Below are 17,865 nucleotides of genomic sequence, written 5' to 3' on the forward strand. Positions count from 1 at the left end.
TTTTCTCAGCTGCAAAACCGGAATGCAGATAACAGTACCTCACTGAGTTGCTGTGAGAATCAGATGAGAAGGTGGATGTGAAAGCACTTTGTAAAGTTCTATACAATGTTCTCAGTATTACTTTGAGTCTCATACTGCTTACAGACATGGGCCTTCTTTTTTTTTTTTTTTTTTTGGTCCTTATCTTTTAAAATATAAATATTGAGTTCCTGTTATGTGTCTGGCAGGATCAGTGTCTGCTGGTCTGAAGAATCAGTGTTCAGCCATGAAAAAGAAATGTCTTTATTCAGAAGATACAGTGATTCCCAACAGAATGATGACTCTCTTAAGAGGCTGTATGAGAATCTCTGGTGGAGGAGAAGGTAAGAGTTTTTCGTTTATCAAAAAGAGCCTTGGGTTAAAAAAGAAAATATTGAAAAACACAGTTTTCAAATCAGGAGACTTGGGCTCTATTTCTCTTTGTTTCTGACTCAGTATGTGACCTTTGTCAAATCCCTGCTTTTTCATAGGCCTGTTTCCTCATGTGAAAAATCCAGTGCTAGATTGGATGACTTGCTGACTCTAACCTACAAAAATATTTTTCACTTAGCAAGTCACAGTGTTTACAATCCTGGGAGGTAGAATCAAGCATAAAAGGAAAAAGTTTTACATAGAGTGGAGACATAAAATGTTATGTACTTTTAGTTATGTAGTTCACAAAAGGTAAATAACTCAAGAAGTCAACTCAAGTAAAACTATTTGAGCTGGAAAATTGTATTTGACTTTTTTTTTTCAGCTTTGGCAAAATTTTACTATTTCATTGCATATTTTTAGACTATTATTTGTAGTTATTATAGTCCAAGGCAAATAAATTTCCCTTTCTACAAATCTTCTACAGCTTTCAGTATCCAGGTTTGTCCTTCATTATCCTCTTTCACATTTTGGAACAACCTAGATACTTTTTTTTTTTTTTGGCTACGTTTGGTCTTCGTTGCTGCGTGCAGGCTTTCTCTAGTTGCGGCAAGCAGGGGCTACTCTTCGTTGCAGTGCACGGGCTTCTCATTGTGATGGCTTCTCTTGTTGCAGAGCACAGGCTCTAGGTGCTCGGACTTCAGTAGTCACAGCGCGTGGGCTCAGTAGTTGTGGTTCGCGGGCTCTAGAGCGCAGGCTCAGTAGTTGTGGCACATGGGCTTTGATGCTCCGCGGCGTGTGGGATCTTCCCAGACCAGGGATAGGACCTGTGTCCCCTGTATTGGCAGGCCGATTCTTGACCATTGTGCCACCAGGGAAGTCACCAACCTAGAAACTTTATTTCAAGTGTGAAACTAATCTTTTCCCTTTAATAAACAAGAACATATGCCATTCATTATCTTGTATTTGACTTTCTTTTCAAAGCATCATTAGCCTATGAGAAAAGAGCTGAAAGTAGGTGTGATATGGAAATATTTTGTTCCACAAAGCTGATAAGAACACAAGTATTTGCCATCACTCTCCTGATAGAGGATCCATATTATCACAGGGAAAATCTCAAATGACTCTGTGCTTCTAAATTCAGAAGTTAAGGGAGGGGCCTGATAGGAACCTAACCAGAGGTTTCCCATGAAGTACCAAGTGAGAGAGAAGGGTCTTAGTATGCATCTAGAGCCTCACTGCTCTTTGCCCAGACACCAAGCTCTGCTCCATCTCATGGCTACCTGGTCATACCCTGGAGCAAAGACAACCTTTGAGTTTCAGGTCAGGGAATGTACACTTGTAAAATGGAACATGCTCCTTTGTCAAACAGCCACGTGGTTCCTAAAGAATGATCTTTTACATTTGAACCTTTCTAGCACAGATGATATTTTATTTAAACATGATACTCCTCTGTGCTCAAGTACCAAATGGAAGTCTTGGTATATCCCCATGGTATAAGTTCCCCAATTTGAATAACACTGTAAGATTTATACCATCAAAGAGCCTAGCACAAAGTTAGTGTCCCAATACAGGCTTGTTGGGTACTGATCCTAATAATCCAGGTACATTCTGACCCACAGAGCATAGTTTGGGGGTGATGCATTGAAACTACCAAATTCATGTTGCCTGTGTGATGAAACCATTACCAGTCTGATGCCAAAGCCACATGACCTTTGCTCACATTTGAGAAAAAGTTAAACTGAGTTTTGTACACCTCCCTTTGTTTTGTACTTTCTAGGACAAAGTCTACATTCTGCTAATCAGGCATCTCTTGAGAATTCCTTCTGGGACACTCAATCAGTTGGATCAACCATTGTATAAATTTGTAGAATTTGTGTCTATTAACACTTCTTTGTCAATTATAATTTGCTCTGATTTTATGTCAGATTTTCTGAAGACACCATCCCAGCTTTCCGCCAAGCTAATGTAGTTGGAAGATAAGTACTTAATCAAGTATTTACTGAATTTCTACTGTGTATTCAGCCCACGTTTATAATGAAATACCTGCCTTCAAAGACTCATAGTACAGTTGGGAATACAGACTAAATACACAAAACATCGGCCCATAAATAAGACTGAATACTCAGTTGTCCTTGGAATGATAGAATATATTATGAAACAATATAAAGATATTCCTATGTCATCATACCAGTGGCACATATCTTTGTTTTACTTACTATCTTATCTTTCCCCACTAGAATAGAAGCTCCATGAGAGAAACTTTTTTGTTTTGTTCAATGCGATTTCCTCAGTGCCTGGCATGTAATTGGTACTCAATAAATATTTGTTGACTGAATGAGTAAGTCAAGTTTTTAGAATGGACAGAGAAAGGGAAGGCTTCATGGGGTGCCCCCAGATGAGCCTTGGCTTAACAATGCTTTTATTCAGCTTGCTATATAGCAATCTATAGATTTTAGCAACCAACTTCTTAATTTCTATAATAAGAAGAAAATGTGTATATAATTGAAATAGAAGTTGGGGTGGAACGAAACAAATTTAAATTGGGTATTAAGAGTCCATGTGACCTGCTTAGCTTACTGCTACAAGAAGTTTGTCCTAGAATCAGTGGTTTTCAAACATTGTTTTAAAGCAGAACAACTATATTTTCTCTTTTAAAAAATTTATTTATTTATTTATTTATTTATTTATTTATTTATTTTATTTAGTCTGCGCCGGGTCTTAGTTGCAGCATGCTGGATCTTCGTTGCAGCATGCAGGATCTTTCAGTTGTGGCATGCGGGCTTGGACTTCTTAGCTGTGGCATGTGGACTCTTAGCTGTGGCATGCATGCGAGATCTAGTTCCTGGACCAGGGATTGAACCCAGGTCCCCTGCATTGGGAGAGTGGAGTCTTGCCCACTGGACTGCCAAGGAAGTCCCATGACTGTTTTTTCAAATGAAACCACAATAAATGAAACAGATAAAACCAGAGCTGCTCTGATTGACTTTGGAGGTGGCTTGGAGGAGGATTTGGGGAGGTTCATTCTCTTAGTCCCCTCACCCCTACCAAAGAGCTTTGGCTTCTGAGGGATTCTAGGAACACAGTTTGAAAACACTGGATTGTAGGAATTTTAGAGTCTCTATTCTCTCAACATTCTATTCATGAAGGCAGCTGAGTTAAGATCTGGGCTCCCTTCTGGTCTCTGTCACTTTAAGCTGAAGGAGTACCAGGAGTCAGCACCCAGAGAGACAAAAAACCTATGTGGTCTGGGCCAAGGCCAATGCCCCCCTTCTCATGGCCAGACCCGGGGAACTAGAAGCCACATTTCTCTGATCCCAGACTGAAGAGGGCTAAATAACTGACTCTGGCTTGCATGTCGTCGTTCCCCCACCCCCTCCGTCCCCACCCCCTCCTCCGCCAGCTCAGAACTGAAGGTATCCAAGCTCACTTGGCAATTTCTCTGGGCTTTGGAGTTTATGAGAATCTTATATACAAAGTAAATACTCTGTCTGGTGCCAACCCAGATGGGAAAAGAGTATGATTCATTTGTCACCATCCTGCACTTTGTCAGCTAGCTGGTTGATCCGCTTTATTTATTTATTTCAAATTTATTTATTTTTGGCTGCCTTGGGTCTTCACTGTGGGCTTTCTCTAGTTGTGGCAAGCAGGGTCTACTCTTCGTTGCCGTGCGCGGGCTTCTCATTGCGGTGGCTTCTCTTGTTGCAGAGAATAGGTCGCGGGCTTCTCATTGCGGTGGCTTCTCTTGTTGCAGAGAATAGGTCTCTAGGCTTCAGTAGTTGTGGCTCGCAGGCTCTAGAGCGCAGGCTCAGTAGTTGTGGTGCACGGGCTTAGTTGCTCTGCAGCATGTGGGATCTTCCCAGCCCAGGGCTTGAACCCGCGTCACCTGCATTGGCAGGTGGATTCTTAACCACTGCGCCACCAGGGAAGCCCTGATCTGCTTTAGATATCCAGAGAGGAACCAGCCAAACAGAGGTCTAAGAGTAACAGAAGAGAGATTCATGAAGTAACTATTTACCAGGGTGTGCTCAGGTTTAAGGGAATGGACAAAGGATTGTAAAGCACCCAGGGACTAGCAACGGCCTGAAGAGTCATCACCACTAGGCTTGAAAAAACAAGTAAAGAGAGCTATCATCCAACAGCTGTTGCTTGAGGAACTTGGTAAAAAATACCGCCACTTCCACGTCGCAAGTCAGGAAACCAAAGATAAGGAAAAGATAAGGAACACAGGATGGGGAACCCCCGTGGGGAGGAACTTATCGATTCTTATAGAATCGGCGGCTTTCAAGACTCCTCCTGCAACCGGCTAAGCCACCGGTCTCACTTTGACCTTCCCAGCCACCAGTAGAAAATGACCAGTTTACTGTTATGAGCTGGAACTACAACTCCCGGCATGCATCTCTCCGCTACGATCGCAAACTTTTCAACGCTAGGATAAAGGGACTTCCGGAAGAATTGTGGCTCGGGACTTGTAGTTCTCCATTTGGTGGTGGTTGGGGGGGGTCGGCCTTCTGCCGTAGCGTGCTCATTGGCGCCCAGGTCACCGCCCCCTTCCCCTCGCCTACGCTGGTGTCTCACGCACGCGCGGCTCGTGCCTACGACCCCTCCCTAGGCCTAGGACGCAGGCGCGCGCAAGCCCCCCTGGTAGGCGGGGGAGGGTGCGGGGGGAGGAGAACGTGGAGGGGGTTGTATGTTAGGTGTCTGTTCAGTAGACGGCAGTGGGGCACGAAGAGTGCGAAGGCACTGCTGCCAGGCGGGTGATATCTGCACTGGGCCTAGAACCGACAGGAGAGTCCGGAGCCAAGCCAGCGAACCCCGCGAGTAGCAGTTGGCCGCTGAGACCCGGAGGGCGGCAGGGGGCGAAGCCCCAGCCTAGGCCCCGCGGAGATGTCGGGCTGCGGCGCTTGTACTTGCGGCGCCACAGCCGCCCGGCTCATCAGCTCCTCGCTCGCCTCCGCGCCAAGAGGTAACGAAGTAGTCCCTCACCTGAGCTCTTGACCCAGCAGTGTCCCGGCCGGCTGCGGCGGGGACCCCGGGGAGGGCTAGAGGCCTCCCCCACCCCGAGGGTGTGAGGAGGTGCTCGGCGCTTCGCCTCGCAACCCCCGCTTTCTCCGTGGCATGGGTCTCTGCCAACCTCTGGAGCAGCTGGTTCTCACATTTGAAGTGAAACCCTCTGGCTCCCCTACCCCTCCCGCTTTCAGGCCCTCTGACTTTGGGGCCAGAATGTGGTCGCTTCGCAGAAACCCTGAAAGAGGCACGCAGTGCTCCGCTGGTTAAAAAGTGTCCCCAGACCCCACTCCGCAGGTGACTGCCGCCTCCCCTGCTGCGGCTCCTCTTCCGGAGCCCGGCCGGGTTCCCCTCGGGCCTGTCGCGGGCCGCGGGAAGGGCCCGGATGAGGAGCCGCCACTGTTGGGGTCCCCCCGGGGCCGCGGGGCGCCGAGCGGGCCGTCCCGGGCGCAGGCCGCGCGGGGGCCGCGGTGTCACAGTCGTTGTGCGGCCGCTCACACCGGGACGTAAAGTAGACTCGCACTACTTTTCGGGGGCCGCAGCAAAGCGCCCGTGGAGATGGAAATTCCCGCAGAAATTGTTTCTGAAGGGCTTAGGTGTCTCAGGGAGTCAGTCGTTTGCCGGATTTCCTAACTTGACAGTCCCAAGTAGTTTTTTAAGGGTGGCGCTTGTTTACCTTTCCTTTCTGTTTATCAGGATCTGTGGGAGAGTGGCAACCCCAGCCAAAAGATTCCGGAAAAGAAACCATTTTTCTCTTCCCTAAATCTATGAATAGCAGACAAAGAGGCTAGATCCTGTTATAATCACTAACTTCTAGACAGATTCGTTTTGTTTTGGATTATCAGTTTATGATCTTTGGATTAGAAAAAAACAGCCCCCTTTTCCGAATTTTTAGCTTCATTGTAAAATTCTTACAGTTTACTAAATGTTTATTTTCCAACATTTTATTTCACAGAGGGATTCAATGAGGTTGTGTGGGCAGAAGCATTTTGTAAAATGGTACATAAATGTAAAGGAGTGAATTTAGTCCCAGGACACTGTTAATCCTGAACAAGTAGACATCCCTATTCCAGGAATATGAGTTGCAAACACTCGAAAGTGACAGATATTTAAATTCATTTATTTGACAAATTTGTTGAGGGCCTGCTATGTCTCAGGCCCTGCTTTGGTGCTGGAGATGGAGGGGTGAATAAGTCCTCATCTTCGAGTTTAGAGGAATAGACAAAGAATAATATTGTTTCTGGGCCTGTATAAGGTATGTGTTCTCTTTGGGCAGGGAAGGCTTCTTTGACAACATTCTTTGTCTCTATCAATTGTTCCTGAAAACTATGAGTTATAGGAAGTGTGCAGCTATTTGTTTATTTTTCTTTTCAAAACAACGTCTTTCAAAATTAAATCTATCATTAGGTAAATCAGCAAAAACTAATGACTTATTTAGGAATTATCTATTTGTTTCTCAGTTAATACAAGTTTACTAGAGGTTTTCAGAAATACCAAACCATAATTTTCACTGTAAAGGAGTAAATTAAACCTAAAATACGAGACATTACCCAATATCATTATAGAATTTAATATTTTTATATGACAATGAAACAGCAAATGGTTTTCACATGGATTTAAGACTTTCCCAAAGCTAAATTACATAAAATGTTTGTTTTCCATGGTAGAAACTCTAAAAGTATACATAAGTCTACAAGAGTATAAAGATGTATTTTTTTAAGGCCTGAAAAACCTTGAAGAGGGTTATTTTTATTTAGAATTCTTGGAAAGAGGAAGAGAGGTGAAAGATAGAAAAATCAGAATTGAACTTTAGCTAGTTTATTATTCTTATGTACAGAGTTAAGAATTTCAGCAACATAATTTAAACAAATAAAAATAGTTTCATCAATATAGTCTTCTAACAGGAAATTTGTACAATGAATTAAGAATAAAAGGGGAGATTTCAGAGCTCCTCTGAAGTACAGTGCTATTCTCTATTTCTATTGGTTTATCTGTCATGTTAGACTTTAAAAATTTTAAATGGTAGTTTGAAAAATTAATTTGATAAATTGTCATACTAGACACTGGATCTGTTTTCTTTTCCTGTTGGGCTATGTGTATCCAATTTAATGTGTTTTTCTTCACTATTCTCTTTGAATATGAAACCTATTAAAGTAAAAATTTTTAATGTTTTTTCTACTTGAATTGCTGGTGTTTTCAATATTGATGTATATTTTTTTAAATGTACTTTGCATATATAACAGTCAGTTTGCATTCTAAATATATGCATTCAGAAATGTTTGATTCCATTTAAAAAATTCTGAGTGACAATACTTGGTTTGAATTTGGCTGTGAGAATTGTGTGATCCTGTGTAACTCCCTTGATTTCTGGATGCTTTCTGTTCTTGTCCATTGAAAGGGTGTCACCTCATGAGGGTGTAAATGAAGATTTGAAGATGCTCAAACATGTTGGTGGGCATCCATAATTTTCATGATAGTTACATAATGTGCCTACCTTAACAGTTTTAAGCTAGATTTTAATTCCCTCCCTCCCTCCCTCCCTCCCTATCTCTCTCTCTCTCTCTCTCTCTCTCTTTCGCCCCCTCTTTCGTAGTTAAATCCAATACAAATTAAATAAGACAAACCGAGTAAATGATAGAACATCTTTATTTCTAGAATAGCACACTATTTCCTAATCAACATTTCTCTTTTCTTGGGCATGTTCATCTTCAGACCAGCAGACTAGTAACCTTAGTGAAAACCTATCAAACGTTTTTAAACTTGAGGAAAGCTATCATAGGAGTGATGTTATTTTTCTTTATTAAGTATTCAGTATTCTTGAAGTAATAACTTGGGCATAAAATAAACATTTGAGATTATTAAAAGCAATAAGCATCTACTAAGTTGCCAGCATTGTGAGTTTTTGTTGAATTTTGTTTCCAATTTGTGTTGGAGGTTAGAGGACAGGTGTTTAAGAGAGCATTTAACTTAATTTGCCATTTCATCCGTTGTTATACACTTAAAATATTGTCACTACAAATATAGTTTTAAATTTTCATTAGTTCTTTTGCTCTGTTTCTAAAATGCAAATTAAAGATTGGTTAATCTTTTAAGCTGAATCATTCGTATGTTTTTGGAGAATGCTTAGTTCAAGATTGAATATAGGAAGTCAAGTATTTAGAAATTGAATAAATTGCCCTCCAAGTTCTTAATAGCCCTAAAATCGTTGTACCTTATTCTAATATATATTTTTTTAAAAAACTGCTCTGGAGCTCAAAGCTTTATCCTTATGACAGAAGTTTTGTAAGGGCTTTAACTTTTGACTGTCTTCTGTCATTGCCGTCAAGTACTCTTTCGAAATATACTTCACGTAAATACTTCCCTTTTTGGCTTTTAGGGGTTTTTCACCTGGGCTCACAGGCTTCCAAAGGGCCCAGGGATAGAATTCAGAGGTTCTTTGAACTTTATTTTCACTAATCTGAGTGAAATATAGCGTTTCCTTCAATTACGAATGTAGGCAACAAACCACAGTAGTAGTAGCAATACCTGTGGATTTGTCACCAATCAAAATCACAGATATTTCCATATCACATTACATTACTGGTATCTCAAAATATTGTTTATACTTTCCACTACTTTGAAATCATGGTAGTTACATTAAAAGCTGTTAGATCTTATTTAATTTTGTTAGTTAAGAAGAATATTCTTAAAGAGAAAAACAAATACCAAATGCTAACACATATATATGGAATCTAAAAAAAAAAAATGGTCATGAAGAACCTAGGGGCAAGATGGGAATAAAGACACAGACCTACTAGGGAATGGACTTGAGGATACGGGGAGGGACAAGGGTAAGCTGGGACAAAGTGAGAGAGTGGCATGGACATATACACACTACCAAATGTAAAATAGATAGCTAGCGGGAAGCAGCCGCACAGCACGGGGAGATCAGCTCAGCTCATGCTTTGTGACCACCTAGAGGGGTGGGACAGGGAGGGTGGGAAGGAGAGAGACGCAAGAGGGAAGAGATATGAGGACATATGTATATGTATAACTGATTCACTTTGTTATAAAGCAGAAACTAACACACCATTGTAAAGCAATTATACTCCAATAAAGATATTTTAAAAAAAGAATATTTTAAAAATATTTTGATAACTACTTCAGGATAATTGGTTTCCTTTGTTATGTATTTTATTCTGTACATTTAGAAACATTCTGAATAGGCTTCACCAGACTGCCAGAGGGCACAAAAAAGGGTTAAAAACTGATTGGGTTGCTGCAATAATTTCTGTGAGGATTTTATATGATTGGTGAATGACTGGTCATTTAAATTGTTTTGTATAGTGGTTTTAAAAAGTGGGGTCCTCAAACCAGCAGCATCAGCATCATCTGGGAACTTGTTAGAAATGCATTCTTGGGTCCCACCTCATACCTTCTGAATCAGAACCAGGGAAGGTCCCCTCCAGCCTGTGTTTTAACACGTTCTCCAGGTGATTCTAATGCATGCCCAAGTTTGAGACCCAGAGATTTAGTATTTATAGCATCTTGTTGGTGTAGCCCTTAGATTATATCAATAGAATATTACAACAGCTCTCCAGTACCATACCATCAGGGCCAGCAAAGAAATTCTTAAATTTAGATTTTTAAATGATATGAACATGTTTCTCGGATAGTATTTTCTGTGGTGACTGTATGGTTGCATTAGTTTCATGTTACTTGATAAATTATTTAAGGTGAAGGACACTTTTTCTTTCTATTCAAGTAGATTTTAAAAGGATCATGTTCATAATTTTTATCTCTCTTAAATTCCCAAAGATAATTTCCTTTCAGCTTATTTTCTAATAATACTAGATACTGTAAATTGTTAAATACTGTTTTAAAAGATGTATTGTAAGTGGGAAATAATACACTCTATCTGATACTTTAGGGCTAAGTTTTGTTCTATATTTTTTTTTTTTTTTTTTTTTTTCTTTTTTTGCGGTATGTGGGCCTCTCACTGTCGTGGCCTCTCCCGTTGCGGAGCACAGGCTCCGGATGCGCAGGCCCAGCGGCCATGGCTCACGGGCCCAGCCGCTCCGCGGCATATGGGATCCTCCCAGACCGGGGCACGAACCCGTATCCCCTGCATCGGCAGGCGGACTCTTAACCACTGCGCCACCAGGGAGGCCTAAGTTTTGTTCTAAACATCCAAGTACAAATAGCCTCACATAAAGCTTGTTACAATTGTAGTTTTCTTTGTGAATACATCATAAAGGTTCAATAAAAAAGTTACCCTTGTTACGTAGATTATAATAAATTATTGTATTATGCTACCTTTCATATTAACTTATAATGGATGTTTTCAAGCACACACAAAATAGAACACTGATCCCCAAAATACCTGTCACCCAGCCTCAAGGTGCATTCAACTTTCTGCATTCTTGATTTCATCTATCCCTCTCCTCCATGACTTTTTCTAGACTTGCTTTTTAGATTGACATAGTCTTTAAATCATATTATGTCCTTGGAAAAACATTAATGTTTAGCTTAAATTTCATAAACTACCTTAGATCTCATTCTAATGAGAGAGTAATAGCTAACATAATTTACTGCAAAAAATGGGAATGTTACACTTGAGAAAATTTGAAATGTCTTTTGAAGATGTTTCTTAGAAGGAAAACATCAAATATAGTTTTTTTTTTCCTTATTAATAGTCAAACTTAATAGTGTTAAGCAAAATTTTACACTCTTTGGGTTAGGGACTGGGATGTCATAATCCTTTTTTGGTGTTCTTTGTGAATTTATATAGAAATGAGAAAATTTGTTTCCTCTTACTTGTATCTTTCCTAAGTAGTTTGGTGGGTTCATTTTTGTACTTCGTGGAACTGGAGATAGCCTGTGGTGATAAGTAAAGAAACTAGTTCTAACAGTAAAGAAACTAGTTCTAACAGTGTACAAAATTGTGTTGGAAAATGGGAGTCGTTAAAAAAACAGTTATATAATTAAGCAATTGGTTTTGAATTGTTTGGCGTACATAATTTTAAACCAGTTTTTGCATTTGGATACAATATATACATGTGTGCATGATCTTTTAAAAGCCCTAACAGGTGTGGGAATGAAAATTTAAGTCCTGAGTTGTGAATTTTGCAGGGAGTAAAATGAGGGAGGGAAAATCAGTTTCTTAAATTTATCTAAGTGTTAACCCCTTGGTTGTTTATTACCTCCTAATAGCACTCTGCTGGGAAACTTCCTTTTTGGGGATTCATTAATGTACATTATAGCTTATGCAAGATTCTGAATAGCTCTAGGGTACTGAAGTCTATGGAATTTTGTTTAACCTATTGTATGACCATTCAGTTTTCTTGTGTAGGGAACAGTCTTTTAAAAACCAGCTTGGGAAATGCTGCCTTATGGGAGTATGGCTCTTTTGCCATTGACTATAATTTATTCGGAGGCCTGTTTTGTATTTATATGCAAAAAAGCAGGAGTCAGCAAACAATGGCCCCATGGAACAAATCCAGCCACACCCATTTGTTTACATATTGTTTACACTTGCTTTCATGTTACAGAGAGAATTAATGAGATTGAGACTACATATATGGCCCACAAAGCTGAAAATACTTACTATCCTTGTCTTTTACAGAAAAAGTTTGCCAAATAAGTCAGTGATTAGCCTATGTCTTTTCTAAGAATTTTGACTTCAAATATGGCAAAAGGTTAAAATGTTTGAAAGCTGGATGGTGGTTACACAATAATTTTTTATTGAAATATATTTCTCTTTTCTATAGGATTGAAATATTTTATTAAAACATGTGATTTAATGAATAGCACATAACTTTTAAAAGAATATTTGGGGGCTTCCCTGGTGGCGCAGTGGTTGAGAGTCCGCCTGCCGATGCAGGGGACACGGGTTCGTGCCCCGGTCCGGGAAGATCCCACATGCTGTGGAGCGGCTGGGCCCGTGAGCCATGGCCGCTGAGCCTGCGTGTCCAGAGCCTGTGCTCCGCAGCGGGAGAGACCACAACAGTGAGAGGCCCGCATACCGCAAAAAAAAAAAAAAAAAAAAAAATAATAATAATAAAAGAACATTTGAAATTTGTTGCCATTGTTGCAGATATTACCCCCGTATAACCAAAGAGACAGATGAGTTCATGTCAATTGTTTATTCTCATTGGTAGAAATAATATAAGAAGTATAAGAATATAGGACATAAATGGCCTTTTCCCCCTACAGGTGAGGCAGATGTTGAACTACTTATTTTTCACACTTTGAAAGAGCCATTCATTGTTATGACCTGGGTGGTCTTTCCTTACTTCCAAAGCACAGGTCCGGCCAGTTTTTGAAGATGGTGTCACCAGTTTGTACTACTGCTGTGAAGACTATAGCTTTTTCAACCTCCTTTATGCTTGAGGGATTTTTGTCCCCAGGGGACTTATTGAAGGTGTGTTAATATTTGATGTGTAGACTAAATTTCATTGTATTTTCAGGTATTTCTTGTGGTCGCATTCATATACCAGTTTTAGGAAGGCTTGGGACCTTTGAAACTCAGCTTCTACGAAGAGCTCCTTTTAGAGCCTTTACAGAAACACCAGCATACTTTGCTTCAAAAGATGGGATGAGTAAAGATGGCTCTGGAGATGGAAATAAGGTATTTTATCTTTATTGGCATCTATACACATATTTGAGTTCCCTCATTTAAACAATTAAATATAATAATACTACTCTGTATTTCATTGGTTTGTATGTTTTCTGTAGGAAATGTGAAATATATAAAATGATTCAATTTCATTGAAATGTAGTTTTTTACCTATAGTAACTTTTTTTTATTTACTAGTGCTTATTGATTTTTTTTCCTTAGTGTTTATTGATTGTCATTGCAGAAAAGCTAATTATTATACATGCTGGCACATACCATGTAAAGAAGGAATGCAGTAAATATATGTGTTTACTAGAACTGATTTTATTTTTTTTACAGCAGTGATAATAGAGATATAAATTATACTAATAATTCCATTCTAAAAATTGTAAAAATTATAAGATTACAAACAATATTGTTTATACTTAAGTTACATGGTGGTTGCCTGAAAGTAATAATTGACTCTTTCTTTTTTTTTTTCTTCCACAAACATCAGAAATCAGCAAGTGAGGGAAGCAGTAAGAAGTCAGGCTCTGGGAATTCTGGGAAAGGTGGAAACCAGCTTCGCTGTCCTAAATGTGGCGACTTGTGCACACACGTAGAGACCTTTGTGTGTAAGTATTACTTCTTCTATTGTTCTTCTTTTTCCCTGCCTTTTCTGTAAGTCGTTACTTGCATTATATACATTGTATAAACATATACATTATAAGTACATACATTATATAAACCAGAATTATTTTCTTCCTGAACTTACGTTAGTCTTTTACGTTCACCAGATACTAAAAATCTCCTGGACTAGTAATGCTTTGCACTGTGGTATAAGGTAATTTAAGAAAACTCTTTGCTTCTTTTTTTTTTTTTTTTTTTTTTTTGCGGTACATGGGCCTCTCACTGTTGTGGCCTCTCCCGCTCCGGACGCGCAGGCTCAGCAGCCATGACTCATGGGCCCAGCCGCTCTGCGGCATGTGGGATCCTCCCGGACCGGGACACGAACCCGTGTCCTCTGCATTGGCAGGCGGACTCTCAACCACTGCGCCACTAGGGAAGCCCTCTTTGCTTCTTTATTTTGCTTACATGTGTTTATTTTAAACTTGGATTTTGTGGGTTTTCATGTATGTAACCATTAAGCTGTAGAAGAAGCAAGGCTTATTTATTCTGTATTTATTCTTCAAATACCTATTAAGCATCTCATATAGCTGGAGATTGTCAGTTATTCAGATATTAAGGTATTTTCCCTCTCTGAGTACTTACCAGAGGTTCTAAGTCCTCAGTTCTAGGAAGTGTCTGATAATTATTAGTGATTCAGACACTAAGAGAAGGAAGACATCAATAGTCCTATTTTTGCTGTTAGTGTCAGTAACTATTTCTGAAATACAGAGATGCTACTGCTGATATTTTATTTAATGAATCAGATAAATCATTTCCTACATGATTAGAGTTGATGGTAATGACTCAAGAGTAAATTACTTTGCACTACCATGTTACCTGCTATACTATCCCGTTGTGAAAAGATTGACGGTCAGGTTTGGCAGAAGTTTCAGTTTCTGATGATTAGCTAGAGAGGATTCTCTATATTCTAACTCAAATATTGAGACTTCAGTTACATTTTCACATCTATCATTAATATTAATTGGCCACTGTATGAAAAAGTATTACATGTAGCATATCTTTACAGTTTTGGAAAGACCTTTAAAGTGGTACCATTCTATAAGAGGTTCTCTTCGTGGCTTTGCCTAGTAAGAGATCAAAGAGAAGAATCAGTATGAATGAAAATTAATTTGGATTGCAACAGAAAATGAAAGTGGTAGAATTGGATGATATAACTTCTAAATAACATTTACTATTAACACATTGGTGTCATATAATAAAATTCCAAAAAGTCTGAGGATTGCTCAATTCATAGTGGCAGTGTCATATTACATATGTTTTAATCAAGAAAATTTCCATTTTTTTCCCCCAAAGAAAGATTTCAACTTTTATAGGCCTATAATTCTACTCTAAAAATAATTTCCTAGAATAGAAAAGGAAAGAAACTAACATTTAATAAATGTCAGTATGTATAATTTTATTCTCACAATCTTATTTTTGTCAAAACAGGGAATATCCTCATTTTTATAAATGAAGTAGCTAAAATTAAGTTTAAGTAATTCATCCAAGGTTATAGAGCAGTGAAGATATCTTATTCAGAAATTCCTTTCCTATTCAGAAGTTCCTGTCCTTTGTACCAACTGGAATTCTTTAGGGATAAACTAGCTCCTCTTGAGATTAAATTTTTCTTTTTATACAATGTTTTCATAACTTTCCAGGTTGTATTAATCACTGAAGGTGATTGTTAACATACAGATTCCCACCTTCCCTAGAGATTATCTAGATTAAAAAACACTATACTTTAGTGTTATCTAATCAACTCAAGGCTGTTTCCTTTGGGAATTATAAATAGGGAGGGAGATGTGGGAGTAGAGAATGTGAAAGAGAAGAGTAAAAGAAGAGTACATTCTTATAAAGCATCTGTTGAGTCAGACACTTCTAGGTCCAGGAAATACACAGATGAGCATGACACTGTCCCTTTCCTCTGGAGCTGTAGTGCATAGAAGAAAGAAGCCCCAACAGTGAGGCCCTCTTCCTTGGTTTTGCTGGCCCATAATAAAAGTCTCTCCAGAATGCATCCCTTTTGAATGCTGAGGATCTTCTGTGTCTACTCACTGAAAATTGGATCATCCTGGTTCTAAAGAATTTTGTTTGATCGTGGGTTATTCATTTTGTTTGAATCTGCATTTATTAGTTATTAGTTCATAAACATCTTTTTATGTGCTTTTTGTTTGTTCTTGTTTTTATTCTTTTATGTGCTTTTTAGTCACTTGTAATTCTTTTGTGAATGGCCTGTTTAAGTAATTGTCTACCTTTTTGGTCATTTTAAATTATTTTTAATTTCCCGAGGAATACATATGTATATCTCCCTTTGTAAAAAAAAAAAAAAAAGAGCATTATAGATAATGCTAAAGATATATTTCTGTAATATGTCTTCATTGAACACATAACTTTTTTTTTTTTTTTTTTTTTTTTTTCTTTTTGCGATATGCGGGCCTCTCACTGTTGTGGCCCCTCCCGTTGCGGAGCACAGGCTCCGGACGCGCAGGCCCAGCGGCCATGGCTCACGGGCCCAGCCGCTCCGCGGCATATGGGATCCTCCCAGACCAGGGCACGAACCCGCATCCCCTGCATCGGCAGGCGGACTCTCAACCACTGCGCCACCAGGGAGGCCCTTGAACACATAACTTTTAAAAAGCATAAATGGTTTCATATTGTTCATGTTTTTGCAAATTGTTTTTTTTTCCCAACTCAGCAGTGTTTTGAGAGCTTTGTGTGTTAATACATAGAAGTCCTTTCTTTTAAATTTTAATTTTTTATTGAGCTATTATTATTCACATACCATACAATTCACCCCTTTAAAGTATACATTTCAGGAATTTTTAGTATATTCATGAAGTTGTACAGTCATCACCAGTATCTAATTCCTGAATATTTATATCACCCCCAAAAGAAACCCCATACCCCTTAGCAGTCACTTTCCACCCCTTCCCCTCCCAGCCTTGGCAACCATTAACCTACTTGTGGTCTCTATGGATATGTCTATTCTGGATATTTCATATAAATAGAATTTATACATTATGTGACTTTTTATATCTGGCTTTTTTTACTTAGCATGTTTTCATGGTTGATCAGTGTTGTATTATGTATCAGTACTTCATTGCTTTTTATGGCTGAATAGTATTTCCATTGTTTATCCATTCATCAGTTGATGGTGATTTGAGAGTTGTTTCTGCTTGTTGGCCATTATGAATGAATAATGCTACTGTGAACATTCCTTTGCAAGTTTTTGTGTGTAGTTATGTTTTTACTTCTCTTGGGTATATGCTTAGGAATGGAATTGCTGGGTGAAATGTTAACTTTGTTTATCTTTTTAAGGAACTGCTACAGAGGTAGTAGTTTTATAACCATTTTACAACCCCACTAACAATGTGTAAGGGTTCTAATTTCTCTACATCCTCTTCAACATTTATGTCTTTTTTTATTACAGCCATCATAGGGATGGAAAGTGGTATCTCATCATGGTTGTGATCTACATTTCCCCAATGACTAAAGATGTTAAGCATCTTTTCATGTGCTCATTGACCATTTATATATCTTCTTTGGAGAAAAGACTAAATTTTTTGTCCATTTTTAAGTTGGGTTATCTTTTTATTGTTGAGCTATAAGAGGTCTTTATGTATTTTGAATACTAGACCCTTATCTAGATACGTGATGTGCAAACATTCTTTCTCATTCTATGGGTAGTCCTTTCCTTTTAAATGCTGTATAGCAGGAGTCAGCAAACTTTTACTATAAAGACCAAATATTAAATATTTTAGACTTTATGGGCCATATGGTCTCTGTTCTGACTTTTCTCCTTTGCTGTTATAGTGCAGAAGCAACCATAGACAATGTAAAAGAGTAAGGATGGCTATGTTCCGATAAAATTTTGTATATGGACACTGAAATTTGAATTTCATATAACTTTCATTGTCATTTTTTTAATGTAGAAACTGTTCTTAGCTCATTGATCTTGCTGTACATATTTCATCTCACAAGTATATTTGTAGTGATTTTTATGTTTTCTTATAGTGGTATTGCTCTTGCTTGACTGACTAGAAATAAAATGCCGTTTTTATAGATACCATTATGAATGTATAGAAAATCATCAGAAATTGAAATAGTATCTAAGATTCTTGATTATAATGATATATATTATTTAATTTTTTCTTGCCCATTTAAAAAATAACTTGTCAAACATGAATAGCATCCCTACTTTTATTTAAGGTAGAGCTTTTAGT

The 17,865-nt window shown here is 38.8% G+C and overlaps 1 protein-coding gene across 1 annotated transcript in view; it reads left to right on the top strand.

Moving 5' to 3' along the window:
• Nucleotides 1–5,044: 5,044 nt before the first annotated feature.
• The window catches only part of CLPX (caseinolytic mitochondrial matrix peptidase chaperone subunit X), a 36,585-nt gene continuing 23,764 nt past the window's right edge, over nt 5,045–17,865 (top strand). Inside the window, exons 1-3 of the mRNA XM_060097175.1 lie at nt 5,045–5,356; nt 12,846–13,006; nt 13,491–13,608. Of these exons, the coding sequence (XP_059953158.1) occupies nt 5,278–5,356; nt 12,846–13,006; nt 13,491–13,608 (358 nt within the window). The 5' untranslated portion in view covers nt 5,045–5,277. The remainder of the gene's footprint in view (nt 5,357–12,845; nt 13,007–13,490; nt 13,609–17,865) is intronic.

Source organism: Mesoplodon densirostris, chromosome 4 (genome assembly GCF_025265405.1).
Source record: "Mesoplodon densirostris isolate mMesDen1 chromosome 4, mMesDen1 primary haplotype, whole genome shotgun sequence".
Lineage (NCBI taxonomy): Eukaryota > Metazoa > Chordata > Mammalia > Artiodactyla > Ziphiidae > Mesoplodon > Mesoplodon densirostris.